Here is a 27,141-nt window from a genome sequence, read left to right as displayed (position 1 = left end):
TAAAACTCAACAGACATCAGAATTTTAGGATAGATCTTTATGAAAACCTATGCTTATTCTTTTTATCAGGGGGTTCCATTTTATCATAATCCTAGGTTAGAGTTTACCCACAAAATCAATAGTGTATTTTATTGTATTGGAAGATGAACCAAAGGAAGGAAGGAAGAAAATAACATTGAATGGAATTGTGAAGAAAACAAAAAAGGATATTTTCATCACCTTGCCAGCTTGCAAAAAGTATTGAAGACTTTTTGTGTGCACGTGGCCTCTGAGAATAAATTGTTCTGTTGATATGGAATATTCACATACCGTGGTCTTATGGCTTAGTATCTATTTCCCATAGAGGCTTAAGTTACTAAGGTTAATAAATGTTAATGTAGCAGGCTGTTATTCTAAAACTCTTCTTGTTTTCTGTCAGGTTTGTTACATCTGTAGCTTCCAATATTTTTCTTTTCTGAAAATAAGAACTTTAAAAAGAAAAGATACTATCCTGCTAGCCACATGGCTGGCATGGGTCCTTGTAGCTCAGTGGCCCCATTAGTTTTCCATTGCTGCAATTTTAGAGTCTATTTCATGATGATGTTTATATGTAAGTGAGAAAGTCAGACATGAGAGCTAGGATTTTTAAAGCAAAAACAATTTTGTGCTTTCTCAACCAAATAGACATTTGAATTTCTGAGCCAATTTCTAAACATAGAAAATATGTTTAGCAGGAAAGAGTTGAAAGTAAGTTCAAGATTTTTGAACATAATAGATGTCTTTGCATCTCACGTCATTTGGGAGCAAACAACCTGCCTGAACCCTTTGAAGTGTGCCCGCTTCCTTTATGTCACTGACAGAATTCACCAGGAGGGCTTAGAATTTGTTAATAACCAAACTTCATCTGCCTAAAGGCAGATGAAGCAGGCAAAAAATTAGTGAGTTTAGAGGATGAATTACTATTTTCTTAGCAGGAGTTCTTCATGGGACATCTGGAATTAAAACATCAAGGAAGATTTTTCAGAGATATTAGCTCAAAAGCACAGTTTTAGTTATTCTTTCTTTGCCTTCTCAGTGAAGTGAAAACTGACTTTTTATCTAATAAATAACGCTAGGGAATAGTGATGCTATTGTAGATTGTCTGAGCTTTAATGAAAATTTCAGAAAACGCATGTGTTAGAGAATGCTTTCAGCCTCAAATGGGGAGGGAGGCACTCCCCATGCCAGTTCAGACATGAAGAAATGGAATCTGTCTGTCCAGCCTGATTTACTGAAATTAAAAATAGCAGTACAAACAAGGCACAACTAGATATGACGTAACTATTCAGTGGCATTTACTGTGATGTGATGCTACACTAAGACACCTGCAGTTTCACTGTGGTCCCTTCCTTAAGCATTCTCCCATGCTTTTTTCTTTAGGGACTAATCATGCATTAAAAATCCTCATGAACCTGCTGTGTTCCCACCATGTTTTGATACGTTAATATTTAGTGTAATGTCTTTTAATGTGTTTGCCCATAAGGCCTTTTTTAAGGGAAGGATAACTAATTTTTTTTTCTCTTTAAAAACCTAGAGGAGAGAGTAAAATATAACTATAGCTTATACAATTTCCAAGGTGTCATCTTCCTGTTCCATTAGTGCTATGCTGCCTACCTTACCCTGTTCACAGTTTGGGCAATGAGGGTGTCACCACCCAGAAGCAATAAAAATGTTAAGTGCTATTTCTTCACCCACTAATGGGTTGAGTGATAGCATGACTTTAACTTCCACATGGTTACCTGTTCTGCAGGTACTAACGACATCTCCTTCTCCAAGTCAGGGAAATTGAGTCATTCATTCCTTCACTCATTTATTCAACAAATCCTTACTGAAGGCCAACTACATGTGAGACACTGTTAAAAGCAATAGACATTAGTCTTTAAAAAGACAGGCAAGAATGGAGCTTCTATGCTAGGAAAAGGGGTGAGGGCAGACTGTAAATCAGTACAACAAATCAGTAGAGATACGCACTGGGAAGAAAATAGAATAGGGCAATGAGGGGGATTATTTTAGATTGTTGGTTAAGGAAAGTCATTTTCAAGCTGCAACTTGAAAAGCAAGAGAGAACTGGGCATATGGAGATCTGGGAAAAGAGCATCCTGAGCAGAGGGAACAGCTAATGCAAACTTCTGAGATGGGAACGAGCCTGATGTGTTGAAGAAGGCTGCTGTGGCTGGAGCAGAGTGGATGAGGGGAAAGGGGCTAAATGAGCTCAGCAAGGGGGCCAGCACCAGACTGACAGTACCTTGGTGGGAAGACCTTGGTTTTATTCTGAAAGAGATGAAGGCTTCCGAGAGTTCTGGTCAGAGGAAGAATGCCATCTGGTTACCTTCTGGAAAGTTAGTACATCCTGATTACTGGTGGAATATGTATTTTAGGGATAGAGGGAGAAGAGGGAAAGCCCAGAGGTGGAAGGTGGTTTAGAAGGTCTGTAAGTTATCTATTGCCATGTGACAAATGACTCCAACACCTAGCAACCTGAAATTTATTATCTACATGTATTGTCTCACATACTGTCTGTGGGTAAGGAATTTAAGACTGACTTAGCTGGGTCATTCTGGCTCAGGGTCTCATGAGGTCACAGTCAAGATTTTGGCCTGAGCTGTCACCTAAAGTCTTAACTGGTAAAAAATAATAGATGTTAGCATAGATGTGATGAAAAGGGAATGCTTATACACTGCTGGTGAGAATGTAAATTAGTACAACCCCTGTGGAAAACAGTACAGAGATTCCTTAAAGAACTAAAAGTAGATCTACCATTTGATCCAGTAATCAATCCCACTACTGGGTATCTACCCAAATGAAAAGAAGTATTCTGTGAAAAAGATACTTGCACATGAAGTTTATAGAAGCACAATTCACAGTCACAAAGATATGGAACCAACCTAAGAGCCCATCAACCAATGAGTGGATTAAGAAAATGTAGTGTATATACACCATGGAATATACTAGTCAGCCATAAGAAGGAATGAAATAATGTCTTTTGCAGCAATTTGGATGGAGCTGGAGGACATTATTCTAAGTGAAGTAACTCGGGAATGGAAAACCAAATACCATATATTCTCACTCATAAGTGGGAGTTAAGCTAAGAGGACACAAAGATGCACAGAGTGATATAATGGACTTTGGGGACAGAGGAGAGGGTGGGAGGGAAGTAAGGGATGAAAGACTACATATTGGGTACAGTGTAGACTACTCAGGAGATGGGTGCACTAAAATCTCAGAATTTACCACTATAGAATTCATCTGTGTAACCAAAAATCACTGTACCCCAAAAAGCTATCGAAGCTTAAAAAAGAAAGAGAAAAATAATTTTTAAAAAGTCTTAACTGGAGTTTGCAGGATGGTCACTTGTGGCTGTTGACAGGGGGCTTCAGTTCCTTGCCACACGGGCCTTTCCATAGGACTGCTTCAGGGTCCTCAGAATGTGGCAGCTGGCTTTCTATCCAAGAGAGAGCAAGGTGGAAGCCATGATTTTTTTTTCTGACCAAGCCTTGGAAGTAGCACATTGCCATTCCTCAGTTTCCTATTGGTTACACAGGTCAGTCCTATTCATCCTGGGTATGAATATAAAGAGGTGAGAATTTTTAGGAGCCACCTTATTGGCTGGCTCCCATAGATGGCTTGTATAACAAGTGTGCAGGTGGCAGATAATGGTGGCCACCAGAGCTCCCAGCAAAACTACACTCTAAAAATATAGATGCATCTGGTAACACATTCAAATAGAGGGTTTCCTCTGTCATTGGCTGCTTGGTGGCCTGCTATTTGCAAATCAGCCCACAGAACTTAAAAAAAAATCCAATTATAACCCATTGTTAGACTCTGAAGTGTTTTAGCCACTTTGTAAAAATAACAATTTACTTGGCTTAATTTGACAAATCTTCTGTGATTATGATAACTGACAGAATGATACAAACTATATGTTTCTCAATAATTTAAATAACATCCCAATCTCTTGAGCAAACAGGAGGAAAGATGAATACACTGCTATTACATGCATATTTTATATAACACCTCTTTTCCTCCTAAATTGTCTACTGGTTTAGTTGTTTGAATAGGCTTAATGTATCTCTTGCCAAACCGTGCTCAATAAGCTGTCATTCTTATAGTTACTTAATGGGAATATGCTTTAAGAACAAGTAAATCAGCAAGATACCGGGGGCCCTGGAACTTCTGTCAGCTTAGTTATGGAAGCTCAAGGCTGACTGGTGTCTTTTAGTAGCAGAATTATCTGTCAGAAGGGAGGATTAATTTAACGAAGTGTAGGTAGAAATCCTTCTACTTAATTAGGGAGTTGTCTGTCGCTTTAAATTAGTTTCTGTGGTAGCATTTTCACAGCTTTCTTTTATTTTAGACAAATAAAAGAAACCAAAACTCAAATCACTGGGGAAGCAACCTTCAGAAGGAAAAAAAAAATGTCAGTTACTCTGACTGTGGCTCGTTGACCAAGGAAGACTTGTTACTTTAACAGCTTGTGAAGATTGGTAGCATTGGTGACTGAGCCTAAACTGAACACCATTAGTCTGAGGATTGTTAGATTTTAAGGATAGTTAGAAGGTTTGGCCAAATTCACTTTTCTCTTTTCCAACTCAAACATAGAGAAAAAAGTTACTTTCTAATTTTTTTAACTGTATTATGTCATAGTTTTGAAAGAATGGTTCTTACTGTTTTAAATTCAAACCTCCACAGTTCTTTCCTACCCATTGATAAGGCAATGGAGGGATAAATCATATAGATCTTAAATTTAAAGGAAAACCACTAGCAGTAGTGAGCCCTTGGCACAGAAGCAGATGCTGTCGTTTCTGAGGTTGTTTGAGTAAAGTAATATCCTTAGGCTGTGAGTCTGACATAAATTCTCCTGGGATCACACAGCTCCCCTACATCATAAAATCGATGTTTATGTTGTGCTTTAGTGCCAGCGAGTGATGAAGAGGAGGGAGCGGTTCTATTTGACAGCTCCAGCAAGGTGGCCGCTGAACCCTTTGACACATCATCTGGGTCTGTGCAGCTCATTGCCATAAAACCCACAGCCCTCCCTGTGGTGCCCCCGACCTCGGACAGGAGCCAGGAGTCATCAGCAGTCCTCAATGGCGAGGTGAGTGCCTGGGGACCCAGGGCAGGAGATGGTCCAGCCAGACTTGGGAAATTCGGACGAAGGAATAACACCTGTGAATCCTGGGTGCAGAGTGCACCTAGGGCCATATAGGTCATCTTTACCTCTGCATGTACTAGGCCTCTGCAGAATGAATCAAGGCATAACTCACCCCAGAGGAGTTTGTTGGGTGATGCTTTTTGTTTTGTTTTGTTTTTCTTGAGATGGAGTCTGGCTCTGTTGCCCAGGCTGGAGTAAAGTGGTGCAATCTTGGCTCACTGCAATCTCCACCTCCTGGGTTCAAGTGATTCTCCTGCCTCAGCCTCCCAAGTAGCTGGGACCACAGGTGCCCACCATCACACCCGGCATTTTTAGTAGAGATGGGGTTTCACCATGTTGGCCAGGCTGATCTTGAACTCCTGACCTCAAGGGATCCACCCTCTTCTACCTCCCAAAGTGCAGGGATTATAGGTGTGAGCCATCGTGCTTGGCCTATTGGGTGATTTTTTCAGAGCACTTTCTACGTTCATTAAAAGCCCAGAGGGAACTTTTTAAAAAATGTGATTATGAAAAGAAGCATCAGAGGTTCTGCTCCCCGACTCCCTCACACACAGCCTTTTACCTTTCTTGGCAACACTCCTAAACTGTCCATTGTGGGATGTTGCTTGTAGTGGGGATAGAAGAGGCTTGAATTCAGAGGAACTAGGGAAGATAACATCATATGGACAGGGATGTGGGCCGCTCTGTGGACTTTGAAATGACATTTATTCCTTTGAGCAAATTTGAAACAACTCATTGGCTGCATCCAGAAAGCTATCAATGAATGTCATGTCAATCAGCTTTCCTAAGAGTCTGAAAAATATTTGTAACATTCACTGTAGAGTGATGATTTCATCAAAGAAAATTAGATAGATAGATAGGTGCCAGAAGTTAGGAAAAAATTATATGCATTTCCTTCATCTTCTGCAGCAGATTGACCAGCAGATTGAAAATGTTTATGAACTTTAAGAAGACGCATTTGGACTGAACATGTGAACAATTTACGTTACATGTGTGCCCAAGCATGTGCATACACACGCTCTTAGTATTTTCTCTCTTCTTAAGCTGTCAGGTTGGTTGTTCATTTCATTTGTTTATATCCAGCTGTTGTTACCTGCAACAGGTGGGATATTTTCAAAGTTTTAAAGTCTTTTTCCCACCACACCCCAAGGAACATGCTGCAGCCCTATAAAACCAGGTATTGTAAATATGCAGCATCCGGGCCACTTATAAAAACATTTATAACCCAACTCAGGAAGCAACTCTTGCTTTCTGGGCAGAAAGACTGAGATGGCCTAAAGACATGATGGATTACCCTTCATCGATTAAAAAAAAATAGCTGGTTGTGGACATACAGAGCACTTCTCTTTCAACCTCTTCATTTTTTTAGACAAAGAAGCTAAAGCTTGAGGGGACAGGTGGCTTGCTCAAAGTCACACTGCAGGTTATGGTGACAGCCATGAGGTTGAGGTCCCCTGACTTCCTATCCAGCGCTGCTTCCTTCTCTTTGACTCACTACAGCCTATCAGAGAATAAGAACATTGTGCTTAAAAGAGCATGGATTCTCAAGCCATGCTTCAGGGGTTTAAATCTCAGATCTTTTACTTACTGTGTGCCCTTGAGCATGTTAGTTCATTTCTCTGTGCCTCAGTATCTCCATCCATAAAATAGGGCTGCTGTGAAGATCAAATTGGTGAATATATGTAAAGTACTTAGAGTAGTGCCTAGCACACAATAAGCACTTTGATGATGATGATGATGATGAGGATGATTGTTATTATTATCACCACCAATTAGCAATGAAGAAGGATTAATCGTGTACTTTATGTGCCTTGGCTCTACAATTTGACAATCTGGATGTCTTCTCAAAACCTGTCACAGCCACTGAATTTTTTCTTGCGCACAATTCTGCCACCAGATGTGCATGCCCTGTAATTAGAGGCCTCTGAGGTTGACACTAATGCATTGATAACTGCTGTTGATTCAGACCCTCTGTTCAGTTATAGACATGTGGTGGCCACCAGGCCTGGATCTTTTCATCCCAGCTTAATGATATGAGTGTCATAGAGACAGATTCCAAATCTGGGATAGATTCAGTTTATCACTCCCTTTTCCTCCCAGGCCCATCACCTCATCAAAGAAGGAGGGCAAATCAGCATCTTCCTTGTCCAGAAATGGATGCTATATTTTAGTAGTTAAAGGAATGGGCCTTGCTGGCATTTGGATTAGAAGAGAGCCCTGCATTGTTCTCTGTAATTTGCTGCCTTGTGGAGCCTGACACAGATTGTCTTATAATTTTCTTCCTCCTCCTATTATGGGTAGCTGGTTTAAATGAAGAAAGCACCACCCTGAAACCATACATTTTTCTTTTGTAAATTACATGACATTATTTTAAAGATCATTTTTAAGAGAACATAATAAAAACAGAAAGTTTGGAAATGTTGGTGTGACATTCTCATCATTTGTTACTTATTTAGCACAGTCATCTGCTTATATCTCCAACAGGTTGCAAGGTACGTTAGCCATGTTCTCTTCCGAAAGACCAGACTGCCTTTGCCCTATAGGGCAGGACTTGGTTGGTGTTAGCGGTCATACAAGGCTTCAAAATTACCTGTCTCTCAAGAAAGACATGGATTTACAAAGACATGCTCTCAGATTCAGGTTGACAGTGTAGAAAGGCCTTGGGAGTAGGCTGCTTCCCCTTCCGCCTCATCCGTCCCAACATAGCCTCTTCAAGAACTTGCTGTCTTATCCAGCTGGTCACCAGCTGAAGGGCAGTGAAGACCACTGGGTACCCCAGGACAGGAGCTAGAGTCAGGGCACTAAGAACTGGCAGAGGTACCCACACAGAGGAATAAAAAAGGTGTAGGCATAATTAAGGCCGAGCCACATTGCTAAGAGCATGGAGCAAGGCCTAGGCCTGAACAGAGAAAGGACAGGGAGAAGGAGGCCTTGGAGGAAGGTCTCAGGGGACTCAGGTAAGTGCCAGGCTTCACATTATCTGTGGTCCACTGTTGTGGGCTTGTCTTACGGTGGGACACAGGTGGGTCTGGCTAGCTCAACAGACCAGAGGTGATGCCTCTGATGGCTTTTTAGAAGTTATAAGCTCCTGGTGAAAGTCTCCCACCTGTCAGCCGCACTGGGTCAGGTGTGGGTCTGAGACTGTCTCTCTCCCTAGGTGAACAAAGCCCTGAAGCAGAAGTCAGACATCGAGCACTATCGGAACAAGCTACGCCTCAAAGCCAAGAGGAAGGGATATTACGACTTCCCCGCAGTGGAGACGAGCAAGGGTCTGACCGAAAGAAAAAAGATGTATGAAAAAGCCCCAAAGGAAATGGAGCATGTTTTGGATCCAGATTCAGAACTCTGCGCTCCATTCGCCGAGTCAAAAAACAGGTACAGTCTGTAAGGGGTTCTGTAAAGGGTGTTGTATCATTGGTGGGCTAAGGGCAGGCCTCGGGCAATGTATCCTGGTCCCTCATCTGGTACTGTAGGACTGTGTTCTCTGCAGCCCAGTGATCTGCACCACACTGGTCTGTGCAAACAGGTGCTCTGTAATGAGTCTGAAAGAGAATAACATTAAAGCCATTAAAAAAAAATACTTGGACAAACAACCATAATTGTCCTTTAGCTTAATGGTATTTTCAAAGCAGTTACTTTTTCAGAGCTGAATGGTAATTGTAATTATCACCTACCTAATGGTACAGCTTCCAGATCAAGGGACATTGTATTGTTCACTTGTTTTAGAGGCTCTTGTGTAAGAAAAGCAAATTTCATGCCTCACCTGTTCATTCAGCCTCAGTAAGTACTTACTGCACAGCTGCTCACAGCTCCATGCTGGTTTATCTCATTCATTCATAGACTTGTTCATTTATTCAACATATATTGTCACCTGCTATGTGTTAGGCACCATTCAAGATGCTGAATGCTATCATGCTCATGTGAGCTTTTCTCATTCATTCATTCAGTTCCAGTTCCTTCAACATTTAATTATGGATAAGATAGTCCTATTGCTGCTCTTAAGGCCTAGTGGGAGAGAAAGAATCACCCCAAAAGTGTATTAATGCCAAGTGTGGTGGGTGTTTGAAGTATGAGGTGCTGTGACGATCTAAGAGAAGGACCTGTCCCAGTGAGGAAGGGCTAAGCCAGATGATTTAAATTGGCATCTTCTGCTGGGCATGGTGGCACGGCCTGTAGTCCCAGCTACTCGGGAGGCTGAGGTGGGAGGATCGCTTGAGTCCAGGAGTTCTGGGCTGTAGTGCGCTATGCCGATTGGGTGTCCACACTAAGTTCGGCATCAATATGGTGACCTCCGGGAGCAGGGAACCACCAGGTTGCCTAAGGAATGGTGAACCGGCCCGGGTCAGAAACGGGTCAGGTCAGAACTCCCATGCTGATCAGTAATGGGATCACACCTGTGAAAAGCCACTGCACCCCAGCCTGGGCAACATAGTGAGACCCCATCTCTGAGAAAAAAAATAAGTAAAAATAAAAAATAAATTGGCACCTGTCTTAGTTATTTTTGTGCTGCTATAACAGAATACCTGAGACTGGGTAATTTATGATGAACAGAAATTTTCTCACAGTTCTGGAGGCTGGGAAGTCCAAGATCAAAGTGCCGGCATCTGGCAAAAGCCTTCTTGCTGTGTCAGCCCATGGCAGAAGGCAGAGGGCAAAGAGAGAGCAAGAGCGGGCCAAATTCATCTTTTTATAACAGCACCAATTCCACCCACGAGGAGGAGCAGTCATGACCCTATCACCTTCCAAATGTCCCACCTCCTGACACCAGCATGACAGTAACCAAATTTCAACACGTGGTTTGGAGGGAAAAACCTTCAGAGCGTGGCTGCAGCCTTCCAAGCTTTGTTGCTCATTCCACATGCGGGGTCGAAGGCATAGGTTAGTGAAGCCAGACGTCTCCACCTTTCTTCCTTTCCTACCTTCCCAAAGTGCTTTCATGATTTGCGGCCATCTCTTTCCCATCACATTCTCCTTGGTGACTCCCCTCTGGCTTTGAGCATGCCGCCACTCCGACATGCCACAGAGCCATGACAGACACGTTATCCACAGACTGGGAGCCATAGGGCAGTTTCTGGCCTGAGTAGGTACTTATTAAAAGCAACAATGACTCTGTGACAGGCTTGGATCAAAGCCACAGAATCAAGCTGGGAGGTAGGGCTAAATCTTATAAATTGGATCAGCATAATTTATTTTCAATAAAGAAAAGAGGGAATTCTAAACCAGTGCTTAATTTACCGTGCTTCTAATTAGGCTTGGTTGGTATGACAAACTACTGATATAAAATCACACGATGACCCGGTTCACAATGCGTGTGTCACTGTGTTAATAACTGTAGAAAAAAAAAGAAAAAAGATAGGGGTTTTATAGGGAGGCTGATTGCTTCTTTAGCTTTTATTTTGTACTTTGGGGTTTTTACTTCCGTGGTCTTTGGGACGGGAGCTGGGATAGGAGCTGTTTTTCCTGGATTTCCTGCTGACACTCAGGGAAAATAAATCAAAGCCACAAAATCAAGGTGGGAGTTGGGGCTAAATTTTATGAATTGCATCAACATAATCATTTTCATATACAAATTAAACTTTGCTAGAAAGTTACTTGAGAAAAATTTCAGTTAAGGCTTTTTATGAAAAGAGAATGAACAAAGAATGAACCAAACTTGCTTCTGTAGAGAGGCATCTGCTCTGCCTAGCACAGGTGCAGGCCGGATTCTTGGGGCCTTTTGATGACCTGCTAATGCCGTGCATTATATAGCTAATTCTCAGCAAATGTTCATTGAAGAAATGGTTTAATGATCATAAAGCACCAAAAATAATGTTTAAAACCTTTTTGACCACTTAAGGGGAAAACATGGATAGCCATAAGCCGGGTGAGCTAGGAATAGGAATGAAGATAGGATCCGCCAGAGATGGTGATGGAAGGGACAGACAGAAAAAAAGAGGGTGACAGTCTCAGTAAGCTCGGAGGTGTTATTCTTGACACATTCTGCTGTTGACTCCAGAGACTGCTGTTTATCTGCGATCGCAGGTTAGAGTTACCTGTTAATTACTGCTCACAGTATAACTCTCCAGAGGTTCTGCTCTCAGGGACAGAGCCATAGCAGGACAAGTGAAGGAATCATGCTCTAGTGTAGAGGAAGCATCAGTATATTAGGCCATTCATGTTTATTTTTTATTTTTTGTGAGATGGGGTTTTGCCATGTTGCCGAGGCTGGTCTCGAGCTCCTGGGCTCAAGCCATCCTCCTGCCTCAGCCTCCCAGAATTCTGGGATTACAGGCGTGAGCCACCACCCCTAGCCAACCATTCTTGAATTGCTATAAAGAAATGCCTGAGACTGGGTGGTTTTCTTTTTCTTTTATTTTAGGTTTGGGGTTACATGTGCAGGTTTGTTATGTAGATAAACTTGTGTCATGGGTTTGGTTGTACAGATTATTTCATCACTCGGGTATAAGCCTATTTCCCAATTATTTGATTAAATAATAACTGAAAAAATAACTGAAATAATCATAACTGAAATAACTGAAAAAAAATCAGTTATTTTTTTCTGCCCTCTCCCTGCTCCCACTCTCCACCCTTGAGTGTACTCCAGTGTCTGTTGTTCCATTTGTGTTCGTGAATTCTCATCATTTAGCACCCACTTACAAGTGAGAACATATGGTATCTGCTTTTCTGTTCCTGCATTAGTTTGCTAAGGATAATAGCCTCCAGCTCCATCCATCTTCCTTCAAAAGACATGATCTTTTTCTTTAACCTGGCTGCATAGTATTCCATGGTGTGTATGTATCACATTTCTTTTTCATCCAATCTGTCATTCATGGCCATTTAGGTTGATTCCATATCTTTTGAATTGTGAACAGTGAAGCAATGAACATTCTCATACATGTGTCTTTATGGTAGAATGATTTATATTCCTCGGGGTATATAATAGTAATGGAATTGCTGGGTTGAATGGTAGTTCTGTTCTTAGCTCTTTGAGGAATTGCCATAGTGCTTTCCACAATGGTTGAACTAATTTATACTCCCACCAACAGTGTATAAGTGTTTCCTTTTCTCTGGAACCTCGCCAGCGTCTACATTTTTGACTTTTTGACTTTTTAATCATAGCCATTCTGACTGGTATGGGATGGTATCTCATTTTGGTTTTGATTTGTATTTCTCTAGATCAGTGATATTGAGCATTTTTCATATGCTTATTGGCTGCATGTATATCTTCTTTTGAAAAGGAGATTGGGTAATTTATAAAGAAAAGAGGTTTAATTGTCTTACAGTTCCACAGGCTGTACAAGCATGGCACCAGCATCTTCTCAGAGAGGCCTCAGGGAGCTTTTATTCGTGGTGGAAGGAAAAGCAGAAGCAAAAGAGAATTGGGGCATGGTGCCTGGCACATAGTAGGCATTCAGAAAATTATGGATGGCTGGATGGTTGGATGGATGGATGGATGGATGGATGGATGGATGGGTAATGCTTCATTTGGCATGCTTCAAAGTGTATTGCCTTTAAAAAGTATATAACAAAAGACTTCTTAGAAACCCCAATGCCACACACTCTTAACCAGATCTCATGAGAACTCACTGTCACAGGGACAGCACCAACCAACCCATGAGGGGTCCGCCTCCATGATCCAGTCACCTCCCACCAGGCCCCACCTCCAACACTGAGGATTACATTTCAATGTGAGATATGAGTGGGGACAAATATCCAAACTATATTAATCAGTAACCAGAATTTTACCTTAAGACCTAAATTAAATCAAATAAAAGACAAAGTGTTTAGGTTCCAAATGTTGACTCATTACTAAATCTTTTAAAATCGTTTTCAGAGCCTTAAAAAAAAAAAATCAGAATGCCTCATTTTTACATTATAAACTCTTACCCAGAGACACAAAGTACGTAACGTAACTGAGATGGTTGGTGTTGGTGGCCCCGGTCCATGCCCTCAGCTCTGCCTGCGCCTGTCCAGGCTGGCAGCATCCTCCTCACTACAGGCATCTGTGATTGCAACTTAAAGGCTTTTTCTCAGCAGCCACCAACCGGCAATGTCAGGTAGTTCAGGCACCGTGGAGCATCCTCGGTCCATAACTGAAGGATACTGATGGATAAATAACCCTGGCAAGGGACCTGGAGGTATAAGTTACACTGTTGCAATAGCTACATTTTTTAGTTTCTGTGTTTGATTATTTGGACATCTGACCCCAGAGAAATTATCCTCCCCAGGCTGCTGGATGCCTAGTGCTAATAAAGGACTCACCAAAGCAGCCAGTCCAGAGCCCAAACACCAACTGCCTCCTTTATAGATGGTCTCACAGGGCTGACACTCTGAGTCACTATCTGCCTGCCTTGATTACCCCAGGGCCAGGTACCAGAAAACTTGGGATAGCCCTTGTGCCCCAGAAATCTGCCAAAAGTATTCAACCAAAATTATTCACACTCCCCCTGTGGTGTGGCCTGTTCCCTCCTCTTGGGACCTGTGAGTGTAACAAGCCATAGCTGAATGGCAGTCATTTACTGATCTATTGGCTGTGCCACACCTAAATAATAATAAAACCTACTTTTCTTGAGACAGTTTCGCTCTTGTTGCCCAGGCTGGAGTGCAATGGTGCGATCTTGGCTCACTGCAACCTCCGCCTCGCGGGTTCAAGCGATTCTCCTGCCTCAGACTCCCAAGTAGCTGGGATTACAGGTGCCTACCACCATGCCCGGCTAATTTTGTATTTTTAATAGAGACAGGGTTTCTCCATGTTGGTCAGGCTGGTCTTGAACAAACCTACCTTTTAAAACAACTGCCTCCCACACTTCTCCATGGAGTTTGAGCCTCAGTTGCCCAAAACACAAATCTACTCCAAATCATACCCTTTATTGATTTTCTTTCCTCTCATTTCCTCTCCCCAGCTAGTGCTTCATGGAACCACCTCCCAAATAAACCATTTACTCTCAAATCATCCTAGAACCTGCTTCTAGGAAACCCAATATAAGGTAATAATATATAAAGACAGAATTGCTCTGATGGAAGCTGGGCCTCCTTCTGCTCCTCACTCCTTCCCAGGCCATCTCTATGGAACCCCAGGGTTCCATGGAAAGAGAATATAATTTGAGAACTACTTTCTTAAACTATATTGTGATTAACAAGCCAAGTAAAACTCAGCATTACCCAGCCAGCAGTATTTTCAGAAGTAAAAAACTTACTTCTCAACTTTGCATGCTTCAAAATAATATTGCCTTTAAAAAGTATCTAGCAAAATATCAACAAGAAATGAATATACCTATTGGAGCACTATCTTATTAAAATAGTAATTTCTCTACCTGAGAGTTTAATTTATTTTTGAATAGACACTTGCACACCAGGCGTGCATTGATGGCCTGGTCAATTGAAATCTGTGTTAAACAGTGGCCTTTAAGCTCTATATTTTAAGGGGCTGTTGCCTCTGAGGGAAAAGTAGACTGCTGTACACTCCAATGTCGACACTTGTACCTACGTTTACGGTTCTTGACAAGGCTTACACAATCTCACTATTGTATTTCTAACACTTGCAAAATAACCTACTTAAGTGTCAATTGCTAATCTTAGTATTTACTCCACTGCCACTCTTATTAGTAAATCTTTTCTAAATGGGCTAATTGATAATCTCAAGACAGTTGTAAAAGTCTGCTTTTCCCCAAAAATGATGTGTAATTAGGTCAAGGATGAGAATTCTTCTCAAGTCTGCGGAAAGTATGAATCACTCAGACCAGACTGTTTCCAGCCCACTGAGGTTGTGCTTCCCTAAAGGAAGCCTCTCATTGCAGATAACTACAGGGCACAGTTTATACTATTAGCTTGTTAACTCCTATATTAGAATTAGAATTCTTTTGGCTGCAAATGGTGGAAATCCAGCACAAACTGGTTAAATAAAAGGGGAATGTATTATTGAGCATTAATGAAAAGTCAAGACTTCGGCATGGCTGGATCCAGGGGTCAGACGATGTCTCCTATGTTAGATCTTGCTCTCTTTTCACTCTGCTGGCCCCATTTTCGGGCAGGCTCTTACCTCATGTTGATAAACTGGCTGCCAGCAACTCCTATATCCTTTCTTCTTAGAAACCCTAATGCCAAGAGAATGCCTCTTTCCTAGTTACCCTAGTAAAAGCCCCAAGACTCAGTCCTACCAGACCAGCTCAGGTCAGGTGCCCAGTCCCTAACCTATCACTGTGGCCATGGAGATATGATGCTGGGATTGGTCCAGCCTGAATCACATGCCTACTCCTGGAGGAAAGGGAGCCCCCACGTGACATCATGATGCTCCTACCAAAGGAAGGTTATCAAGGGTGACAGGCAAGCAAAGACAACAGATGCGGTTTGAGCAGGTATAAACTCTTCATGGTGAAGATCTAAAACCAGTGGTGTCTACTTTATATCCAAGGCTAAAGGCAGGGGTACTGCTTTGGTTTAGAGTTCTACTGCCTCTCCTAGACTATATGTGACTGTAATTCTGTGACTAACTTATTGTGTGTCTATGAAAAAGTGTGTATGCCTGCCAGGTTTCTGGCTTCCCACATAGTCACTGGGAAGAAATAATACAGCCTCTTCACCTTCAACCCATGGATAGCTAGAATCTTAGAACAGAGAATTACATAGGTGGTGGTGGCCAGGCAGGGAGGCTCACACCTGTAATCCCAACACTTTGGGAGGCCGAAGTGGGCAGATTGCTTGAGCCCAGGAGTTCGAGACCAGGCTAGGCAACGTGGTGAAACACTGTCTCTACAAAAATTACAAAAAATTATCCTGGCTTTGTGGCATGTGCCTGTAGGCCCAGCTACTCAGGAAGGTGAGGTGGAAGGATCACCTGAGCCTAGGAGGTTGAGGCTGCAGTGAGCAGCGATCATATCACTGCACTCCAGCCAGGGTGACAGTTTGAGACCTATCCCTTCCCCTCCAAAAAAGGGCAGTGTTTGGAGAGTTCTCTATGCAAATTAAACACAGAGAAACTTATGGCTGGGTGAGAAGGAAGTGCTATCCCTTTGCCACCTTGCAGGATCATGTGGAACTCACTTGTCCCCCATGAGCCTCATCCCCCACTTGTAAAATTGCCTCTTGTGGAAGAAGAAAAGCATAGCCACTATCCTCACCATGTTGCTGTTTACTTCCCACTTTTTGAAAAGATTTTTCTAATGACAAGTGGAGACAAGAGAGGGGTGACAAATGTATGAATTATTTAGCAGTAGCTGAGTGGAGCCTCTGAATGTGCTACTCCCTGAGCCTGAAATGCTCTGTGCCCAGATCAACGTGTGGCTGGCTCTATTTAGGACTCAGCTGAATTGGCACTTCCCTGGAGGGCCTTCCCTAATCATCCTATCTAAAGTTGTCTCCCATCCTAGTCCCCGTTTGTCACAGCTTAATAGCACTTATCACTCTGAAATTATCATGTTAATTTTCTGTCTCTCTCATCAGGATGTAACCTCTAGGAGAACCAGGGCCATAATCTGTTTTGTTCACTGTGGATGTTCATCATCTTCCATGGTGTCTGGCACATAGTAGGCATTGAGTAAATGGTTGGATGGATGGATGGATGGATGGATGGATGGATGAGTTAGTGAGTGGATAGATGGATGGATGGGTAGGTAGGTGGGTGGATGGATGAGTGGGTAGATGGAAGGGTGGGTGGATGAAAGGGTGGACAAATGGATAAGCCCCAAATTACCTCTGGGTTTATGGGTTCTTAGTCCAAAAGGAAATGTACTGCCATAATAGCAGAAAAGAAATCTACCCAGAGTCACAATACTAAGCAGCCCACTAGCTACAGGGTTTATTAACACATCATAGAATCCTGTGTATAAAACCAGAAAAAGTAAAATGAAACAGGAGGTTGCTGAGTCAACAAAGGTGAATTTGTTCCATCAGCGTTAGCTGTCCTAGAGGGTCAAGGGAGAACCCCTGGTCTTGCCATCAGCAGAATTTTAAATGAGGTTACAGTGTTGGAATTGACTGTGGTTACCTAGTTTCCATATGAACAGTTACAGTTCAGCCAAATGATTACAGCATCTGGAAAAAAAAAATCTTTATTTCACTCTTTCTACAACCCCTTATATCCTGGGAACAAACACCATCAATTCTGAGATTTGTGAGGCAAATCCAAACCCTTCATTGGTTGCCTGTACTTCGGATCAGTGGAGAATTCCATCTGTCAGGGCATTTGCTGCATCATAACAGTTGTTGAATTTTCTTCAGGCAACAGATGAAGAACTCTGTCTACCGAAGCCGGCAGTCTCTGAACAGCCCGAGTCCAGGGGAAACCGAGATGGACCTTCTGGTGACTCGGGAGCGACCCCGGCGTGGAATCCGCAACAGCGGATACGATGTGAGTCTCTGGTGGGCTGGGTGAATACAAGCTTTGCTTTCCCCTGAAGGCAAGGAGGACAGAGCATCCCACTGTGTTTCAGTTTATCACGTGTTTGTGGAATTTTAAAATGCACTAAAATGTTTTCTATTTTTTTATTACTTCATTTGCAAAGTAGAACTTCTTGGAATGTGTCAGAGTAACAGATAATTGCGAAAAGGATCATGATTTCTGAATTGCACCATGTTACGAATAGCACATTATGGATCCTAAACTTAATGGATATTCTAAATGCCCTTAATTTTTCCCCTGTCTGTCCTTAGAAACTCAGTAGGGACCATGGCCTGGGTTAGTTAGAATTCACTTGAAGACAGGCTTCTTTTAATTCATAGTGATGCTGAGAAGTTGGATTTGTTCCTGATTTCATAACTCCTTGCTATGCCATGAAAACAATGAGATGTCCAACAGAGCAGTCTGATGATTTCATGTGACAGAGTACATGCTTATGTTCAGTGATGTGGCCAAACTGCAGAAATTATTTTAATCCTATCAGATTTCCCCAGATGATAAGTCACAATTTGGTGCCTCCTCTCCAGCTGCGTGCACCCTGTGACTTGTCCTTGCACCCATGAGCTCAGGTGAATGGTCCTGTGCTCAGATGTACAGTAATGCGTCACCCTGCCCCACCATATCCTATGAGCTTGAACATCTAGGGTTTTTTTGTTTGTTTTATATATATATATATATATATATATATATATATATATATATGTATATGTATTTTATTGCACTTTAGGTTTTGGGGTACATGTGAAGAACATGCAGGATTGTTGCATAGGTACATACATGGCAATGTGGTTTGCTGCCTTCCTCCCCATCACCTATATCTGGCATTTCTCCCCATGTTATCCTTCCTCAACTCCCCACCCCCCACTGTCCCTCCCCTATTCCCGCCCACAGACCTCAGTGTGTGATGCTCCTCTCCCTGTGTCGGTGTGTTCTCATTGTTCAACGCTCGTCTGTGAGTGAGAACATGCGACACACCTAAGTTTATGAACAGTGTTCCCTTCCCATTTCCCTAAATGTTTCTCTAAATACAAATTAAAATTTTTCTCTAATAAAAGTTATAATTCAAATATATCTGGATAAACTTATGTTTTAATTTGAGAAGTTGTAGTTTGACACTTGGTTTTTAAAATATACCAGGCTAATTGGAAGACAAGAATATTTTTCCCCCTCAGGATTAGTCATCTTTTGCCACAGAATCTTAAAATGGGATTTTTTTTAATGGTCCAATGAAAAACAGAGATATTCTACCTAATTTGAATTTCGAATCACCTTCCTTATGTTTAACCTTCATGTTTGTGTTGGTAGTGTTACCCTTATCTTTTGTTCCTTTTTTGTTTTTCATAAAACAGTTTGGTAGTTTAGTTTTATAAAATTACAGTTACTTGGGGCAAATCTTCTATTTTCCCACTAGGTTAAATTATATAATGTTAATTTTTTCTCCTTATAAAAAATTATTTCCTATGCCAAATTCATTCAGCAATTTGGTAATCAGCCTGTGATTAGAAATCAGGCATTAGAAGTTTCCAGTTAATCTTTCCCCACCAACAGTGAACCTTCTTCTTCAATGCGTGTTTAGTTTGGGGAACTTTTTCTTTTGCCCAGGCATCTGAGATACAATAGAATTCTTAATTTATTTCAAGATTGGCATTAATAGGTTTGTGTGTGTGTGTGTGAGAGAGAGAGAGAGAGAGAGCTTCTGGGCAAAGACACTTTGACAGTTGTGAGGAAATGGACCAGAGGTTTTCCTATTAACCTTAAAAAGAGAACATTGCAGATGGTTTTTAAACCCCAGTGCCATGATTTGCAGCACTCACTTAATACCTTTGGAATGTCATGTTAGCAACTTACCTAGAACAATAGAAGAAGAGAGAGAATTTTTAAGAGGAGATTGCTCACCTTCACAGACATATAGAAGTATACCAAGTACAGGTTACTTTAGGGGAAGCCTGGTTTATTCTAATAGACTTCTTTAAAATAGATATTTCTTTGAGGCCGGGCGCGGTGGCTCAAGCCTGTAATCCCAGCACTTTGGGAGGCAAAGGCGGGTGGATCACGAGGTCAAGAGATTGAGACCATCCTGGTCAACATGGTGAAACCCCGTCTCTACTAAAACTACAAAAAATTAGCTGGGCATGGTGGTGCGTGCCTGTAATCCCAGCTACTGAGGAGGCTGAGGCAGGAGAATTGCCTGAACCCAGGAGGCGGAGGTTGCAGTGAGCCGAGATCGCGCCATTGCACTCCAGCCTGGGTAACATGAGTGAAACTCCATCTCAAAAAAAAAAAAAAGAAAAAAAAGATATTTCTTTGAGAAGTGCATGTGATCTCAAAAATATAATATAAGCTCCCTTAAGAGAAAACGATCATCTAGGGAATGGCATTAAGAAATTAGGTGGTGGACTTGGGAGAAATGCCAGATACAGTATGCACCTAAAGCTAAACAAATAAATTTAAAAAAGAAAGAAAGAAATTAGGCGTTGGCTATAAGAATGAAATGCTTACCTGTATCTCTTCTTGTGCTTTTTATACTAATCATATGAAAAGTGTCTAATATTTATCAGCCGCTTACCATAGACCAAGCCCTATTCTATTTTTTTTTCTGTGTTTTATCTCATTGCGTTTGTGTAGTTACCAGTCAAGTAGATGCTTTCATTATGCCCATTGTATGGATAAAGAAACTGAGGCCAGTTGTATAATTTGCCTACCCAGCCCCAGAGCTCCTCCCCTTAACCACCATGCAATATGTCTTCTATATTCATCTTTCCTCACTATACATCTGTCCTTATGTAACATAATCCATATCCTATATTTTGAACCTCTGGAAGAAGCTAGATGTCAGGGCTCACAAGCATTTTTACATGAATAACTCACACAGGCAAAACATGGACCAGCAAATAAAGTAGGGAAAAAAAGTGAGTCATAGTTTTAAACAATGCATTCATTTTCGAAGCTCTTGATTTTCTAAAATTACCAGAGCACTTCTGGCAAAAGAATCCATTAGCACAGCAGTGAGCCGGTCATTCAATCGGAAACATGTCATTCTTCCCACTGGGTCTGGGGATCCAGAAGCCCTGCCAGAATATCCAGTTCTTTCTGCCAGGTTGGGGAAACTTCACACCGTAGAAACAAAAGCACTGGGAGATTGATTGATTTAATTTTGAATTTTTTGAAAGATGACTGGAGTCCCAAAGGAAAAGCCTGCATGTACAAATAAATGAATAAATGCATAAATAAGCAAATACATGCTACACAGGCAAATCTTAGTACCAGGGCTGTAGGAGCATGGATTGTTTCAAAATTTTCCCATAGAGCAAAAGATATTAGGGCCTGTAGAAGGGAGACCCTTAACTCCAAGGGGCCTGGGATCACTGCGTTTTATAGCAACAATCTTCAACCTTTTGGTCACTCTGCCAGCTGAGGGATGCCGTGCAGTCCCGGCAGTAATGATGCCTCACTTGGTGGCAATATTCTAGAAGGACACACTCCCACTAGAAGGATGTGTTATTTTCTTTCTTTTTAAAATTCATTTATTATACTTTAAGTTCTGGGGTACATGTGCAGAACGTGCAGATTTGTTACATAGGTATACATGTGCCATGGTGGTTTGCTGCATCCATTACCCCGTCATCTACCTTACGTATTTCTCCTAATGCTATCCCTCCCCAATCCACCCACCCCCTGCTATCCCTCCCATAGCCCCCGACCCACCAACAGGCCCTAGTATGTGATGTTCGCCTCCCTGTGTCCATGTGTTATTGTTCAACACCCACTTATGAGTGAGAACATGTGGTGTTTGGTTTTCTGTGCTTGTGGATGCTCCAGACTTCCCAAAGACCAGATCATATCATTAAACCAACTTTGGCATTGAAATTAACTCATCCCCATGTAGAAAGCAGGTAGAAAAGAAAATGTCAGCCTAACGTGTAAAAGCAAAAATATCTCTATTTCAAAGTATTTTTAAAATGTCATTTTCTGAATGAAAGTCATGTGGAACATAATGAAGCAGTGAGGAAAAGAAAAAAATGCTGCAAATATGATTCTCAGACAGAATAAAGACCTAAGTGATTTTTCCTTTATCAGCCAAATTATTTAACCCAGAGTGGATATGAAGCCTTTGCTTCCAAAAGGCAAGTAATCATTAAATCATCGCTCAGAAAGAAAAATGCACCTCTTCAACCTTGATCTGTTTTTGGAGTTTAAAAATCTGTGGCAGGAAGGGAGTCAGCTATGTACCTTGGCTATGAGGGAGACTCTGAAGTTGATCGTTTGAGTTATAACTTTGAAAATGAATGCTGACCTCTCAGAAGCAGGGAGCTTTACAATACTTCCCTTAGTTTCTCTCCAGCACCTTGTGAAAGTTCCATGCACTGGAGGTGGTTGCCAGTCCAGTGGGCGCAGACCCTAAAATGTGGGCAGTGGGTTTGAAAATGGTAAGTAGGATTGGTTGAGTCATTGATGCATCTCAAAGAGGCAATCACAGTCATTAGTTCTCATTCCAGAGGCTTTCTTCAGGGAAATGTTTGAAACCAGATGCTTCTACAGCTGAAAAGTACACGTAAATCCATAAAAAGGGGTATCAGGCAAGGTCCAGCTGCAGAAAACTGAAAACATCAAGCTGTTTCAAACAGATCCAAAAAAATGACTAGTAGGAATTAGGCACTCACAAAATCATCGGCAGGCTGGAGGAATGTTCCTGGAAAGATTCCTAGAACAAGACCACAGGGCTGGCCCTGAGGAGCTACCGCCTCTTCCCCAAGCAGAAAGGCGGAGAAGCAGCCTGCCTTGGAACACCAAGGTTAAGAAAACACAGCCGTAGCATGATCCAGGAATGAGAGAGCCCCACAGAACCGGGGGGAAGGACTCTAGTGCTCAGCAACCCAGCTTTCGACAGCCAAGGCAGCAGAAAGATGGGCCTGCCCCGTTTCCTCTGTCCAAAGTGCACACAGGTGCATCTGACTGACAGGACCAAAGTCTTATTCGCAGCCACAGCCTCCTGGAAGGGCTGGAGATATAAGATAGCCGTTCAGCCTCAACAGTACAGGAATGCATACTGCAAAGAAGTTAGGTTGCCTGTCCATTACCTCCACTGCGGGCACCAGGTGAAAGCAAGAAGAGAGAAACATTACCAGGCAGGGCAATACTCAGGAAGCAGTCGGGGCAACTAGTGGATAAAAGTATGTCGCAAAGGGGACAACGTACCCATTTCTCAGAGCTCCGTCCACAGCAACCTGCTGAAGAAGGTGTGGGCGCATTGTCTGATGTCAAGCCTGTAGGCTGACGATGCAGCCAGCTTCCTTTGTTACAGGTGAGCAGTGGTTACCGGAAGGAGATGAAGGAATTGAAATGGTTGTTTTGATGAGTTCCATTTGTAGAAAAATGAAATATTATCTGGGAAACCCCTGATTGCTCACAAAGCTTATGGCAATTCTGGGGCCTCCAAGGTAAATTTGTAATCCTACGATTAATGGAAATCCTTTCTGCCCACCCACTTCCCACCCCTTCCCCAGCATCTGACGGCTTTGCCGTAATAGTTAGAGACCACGGCCAAGCACAAGAATGCCCCGGTGCTGCATAATGGAGTGGTCCCTATTAAGGCTATAGCCTGCTCTTGGCTCCACTGGGAAGCAGTTGGTTGGATTTGGAGATTTTGTCCTTCATTCTAGAAGCAACCTGCTTGTTGCCCCCCTGAACTAGGCGCTCCTGTGTTGACCCCACTACCATCACCACCTTAGCATCTCACCCAGAACTTTCCTCCAGAGCCCCCCCCCCATCTCATCCTTTCATTTCCTTCTCCTACCTCTGCCAGCTAACATAAGCTATAATTACCCTGACTGGATACATTATCTCGGCGTAATTTACAGTAAATTCTATTTTAACAGGGGCTTCTAATCCAAGGGAATACCTGCTCATGGGAAATCAGGCTCCCTGGGAGAACCTGAGGCAAAGAGATGGAGGTGTTGGAGGGTAAAGGGGGTCTTTAGGTAAAGTCCAGATCTCACCAGGTTGGTGGCTGCCCAGAAAGATGCCTATCAACCCCACAGTGATGGAGGCCACTTGGCAAGTGGGGAGTGGGAGGTGGGATGCTTGTTGACAGGTTTGGGAGGGAGATGGAGGGGCTTCAGGATGGCCTGGTGACCTCCTTCAGAGCCAGGCTTCCCCTACAGGCCAAGAATTTTCCTCTCGTGTAGACAACTTCCCACTGGGCAGGAGACAAACAACTTCCCTTCTGTGAGTGGCACTCAAGTGCCACTGCCACCTGCCTGCATCTTCTCTCTGATCCCCTACATTCTGGACCCTGTCTGCTCCTATTCTTGGTACCTGTTTTTCCTAGACTCTGGGACCTCTTACCCTCTTGACCTAGGGTAGCCACTTCTTTCAGACCAGGGTCCCGAGAAGGCTCTAGATATACTGTCATGGAAAGGAGGGAGCAGGTTTAGGCAGATTTAAAAGCTGGGCTGTGGTGGCGGGACGTGGTGCCGCACGCTTATAATCCCAGCACTTTGGGAGGCCGAGGCAGATGGATCACGAGGTCAGGTGTTCACCTCGCCAACATGGTGAAACCTCCTCTCTACTAAAAATACAAAAATTAGTTGGGCATGGTGGTGTGCACCTGTAGTCCCTGCTACTCAGGAAGCTGAGGCAGGATAATCACTTGAATCCAAAAGGTGGAGGTTGCAATCAGCTGAGATTGTGCCAGTGCACTCCAGCATTGGTGACAGAGTGAGATTCCATCTCAAAAAAAAAAAAAAAGTTGGGTTATGGTACAGACACTACAAGGCCTCAGCTGACCCCGTGGAGGCTCTGCAGCTCAGATGGCCCTGCAGAGCTGTCTCAAGTTTGGGAAGCAGCTGTGCATATGTACTCTAGAATGGACTGGTCATTGGATGTCCTTGGGTGAGGCTGTTCTCTTTAGCCAAGGCCAATTCCCAGTGAGCGCTGACATCTGAGGGCTGACAGCTGGCAGAGTGCCCAGCAGCTGGGGGAATCCGTCTTCTAGTCCTGAGCAGCATGGCTCAGAGTCCACTAGTTCCTTACAATCCTATGTGCTCCTGGCCCACCTATGTGCGCCAAGCCCCTGCAGGAGCTGGAGGCCAGTGGACAAATGTAAACACTCCTTGGGAATTGCCGTTCCTTTTATTTCTTCTAGCAGACATTTAATGAGTGCATTGCAACCATGGCAGCATATGTGCACTTAATGTACATAAATTAAGTAATACGACCCCTGAAATGAAAAGTAAAAAAAAATTAAAGCTAAGAAACTAGCTTTTACATATATTTTGTTTATATTGTACATTAAAGATTATGTGTTTATTTTTCGCTATGGCCCCGTAAGGTGTATGCACAGGGCCACATATGCTACACTAACTGGATGATTTAAGAGATTTTCAAGGGCTTTTCTCTGCATGATTTTTACCTATTCTGCCGGCTGGCATTAGCTTAGCACAAAGCCTTGTATGAGATTCCACTGTACCTACCTGTGTGAGGCTCTGTGGAGAAGGGAAAGATGCATGTCCAGGTAATTACACACTAGTGGAGGCGAGAGGTAGGGCCCAGGCAGTAGGCTGCGGCAGTGAACTTGGATGGGCAGAGGGAGTGCTCCTAAAGGTTTGTTCCTTCCTGTCTGTCCCACAGCCACCACTCAGTACAGTCCCCATTACTTAGCACTGCTGAAGCTGCCAGACAGCTGCGGGGAAATCCTTCTAAAACACACACTCTTGTTCAAAATCCTCCAGGAGCTCTCCGTAGCTTTGGAGTTAAAACTCAGACTCTAAGCTCCCAGCTCAGGACTTTTCTGCTCTGGCTTGCCCAGATACGTCTTTCTAGCTGAGGCATCTCTCTCCTTAACCTACCCCCTTGGCCCCAGCCCGAACACCTTCCCAAAATTTGTTCTGTTGTTTCCTGTCTCCAGCTCTTTGCACATGTGCATCGCTCTGCCTGGAATCTCCCGTCCCACCTGCTTCATCCAGCCAAGGCTGCTTGGTCTCCTCACTGTCAACACTTAGGGCTGTAGAGTTCTTCCTACAGTGTGCTGTCCTGTGCTTTATAGGTGTTTAGCAGCATCCCTGGCCTCTACCCATACATGAGCTGCCGGAAGCTCCTCCCAGCTGTGACAACCAAAAAATGTCTCCAGGCATTGCAGATGTGCCCTAGTGGGCAAACCTGCTCCTGGCTGAGAACTACCAACCTAGCCAGTGCTTTCGAAGCTTGGTTTAAACACAACCTTCCCCAGCATCTTTTCCTGGCCCCTATGCATATGGGCCCCTCCTTTGTGTTCCAATAGCCCCTGATACTCATCCCAATCAAAGCCCAAACCCCCAACTTCCATTAGTTGGTCATTTGTATTACTTCTTCATGCAACTCCTCAAGGACAGGAGTCATGTTTTATTTATTCTTGAAACCTCAGCACTTGGAATCAGAACTGACACATAGAAGACGCAGTGTCTCTATTTGTTGGGCAAATGAACAAACGAGTGTGTCAACCAGAAGAGGTGATTCCTGAGCTGAGACTTGTTTCTCGCTCTGAGCCAAATAAACGTTAGCTTTGACCAGATATCAAAACCATAGGCAGATGCCCATTGCCATTTGGAGTTCACTGTGAATGGTGGTTATTCACTAACATGCTTTGGCAAAAGCCACAGAAACCCCAACTTAAACTGTCTTAAAACATGAACGGGATGAGTTGTTTACAGTAAGTCCAGGCATGGTTTGGTTGGGGCCCCAGTCTGTTCCTCTGCATTAGACACAGCTCTGTGCTCCCCCGAGCACTGGCCGTCTCCGCAGGGGGACTCTGGTAAGAAATCCCAGTCCTCCTGTCTACGTTGTATAAGGACCAGTGCAAGAGGGAATTCTCTTTTCCCAACCTCAAAAGAAGGCGTATGGGCTTTACTCTGACTGAGTTGTCACATGCCAAGTGTCCACCCCTGCATGAATCACTGTAGCAGTGGATACAAGGAGATTACCCTGATTAATTTAATCTGGTCAGGCCTCATGGATGGAGCTGGGGCAGCTTAGTCCCAGTCAGCCCCTTTGGCTGAGACACGGAGAGAAGCAGATAGATGCTGAGGCCATTGCAGCGCCTGCTACAGCACCTGCTGCTTGAGGAACACTTCAACTTGGAGGTTTTCATTCAGAGAGACAGGTCTTGCTCTGTTGCCCAGGCTGGAGTATAGTGGCAAAATCATAGCTCACTGCAGCCCCAAACTCCTGGGCTCAGGTGATCCTCCCTTCTCAACCTCTCAACTAGCTAGGACGACGGGAGTGACACCCTGCCTGGCTGGCTGATTTTTAAATTGGCTTTGAGCAGTTCTCCTACCTCAGCCTCCCAGAGTGCTGGGATTATAAATGGGAGCACCATGTTGGGTATTTTAAGGAGCACACCCAACAGTCTCCTCCATGCCACTCTTCCCTCCAGTTTCAGCCTGTTGTCACCTTTTTTTTTGTTTTTTTGAGACAGCATTTCATTCTTGTTGCCCAGACTGCTGGAGTGCAGTGGTGGGGTCTCTTGACTCACTGCAACCTCCACTTCCCGGGTTCAAGCAATTCTCCCATCTCAGCCTCCCAGGTAGCTGGGATTACAGGTGTCTGCCACCATGCCAATTTT

At 43.3% G+C, this 27,141-nt stretch overlaps 1 protein-coding gene across 1 annotated transcript in view; it reads left to right on the top strand.

Annotated features, from left to right (window-relative positions):
* Window positions 1-27,141, top strand: part of KIAA1549L (KIAA1549 like) — a 173,540-nt gene that overhangs the window by 100,982 nt on the left and 45,417 nt on the right. The window contains exons 17-19 of the mRNA XM_017530550.2: window positions 4,932-5,113; window positions 8,328-8,545; window positions 17,366-17,495. Coding sequence (XP_017386039.2) covers window positions 4,932-5,113; window positions 8,328-8,545; window positions 17,366-17,495 — 530 coding nt within the window. The remainder of the gene's footprint in view (window positions 1-4,931; window positions 5,114-8,327; window positions 8,546-17,365; window positions 17,496-27,141) is intronic.

This window comes from Cebus imitator, unplaced genomic scaffold (genome assembly GCF_001604975.1).
Source record: "Cebus imitator isolate Cc_AM_T3 unplaced genomic scaffold, Cebus_imitator-1.0 Scaffold66, whole genome shotgun sequence".
NCBI classification, from domain to species: Eukaryota; Metazoa; Chordata; class Mammalia; order Primates; family Cebidae; genus Cebus; species Cebus imitator.
This window is presented reverse-complemented; position numbering and strand designations above follow the sequence as displayed.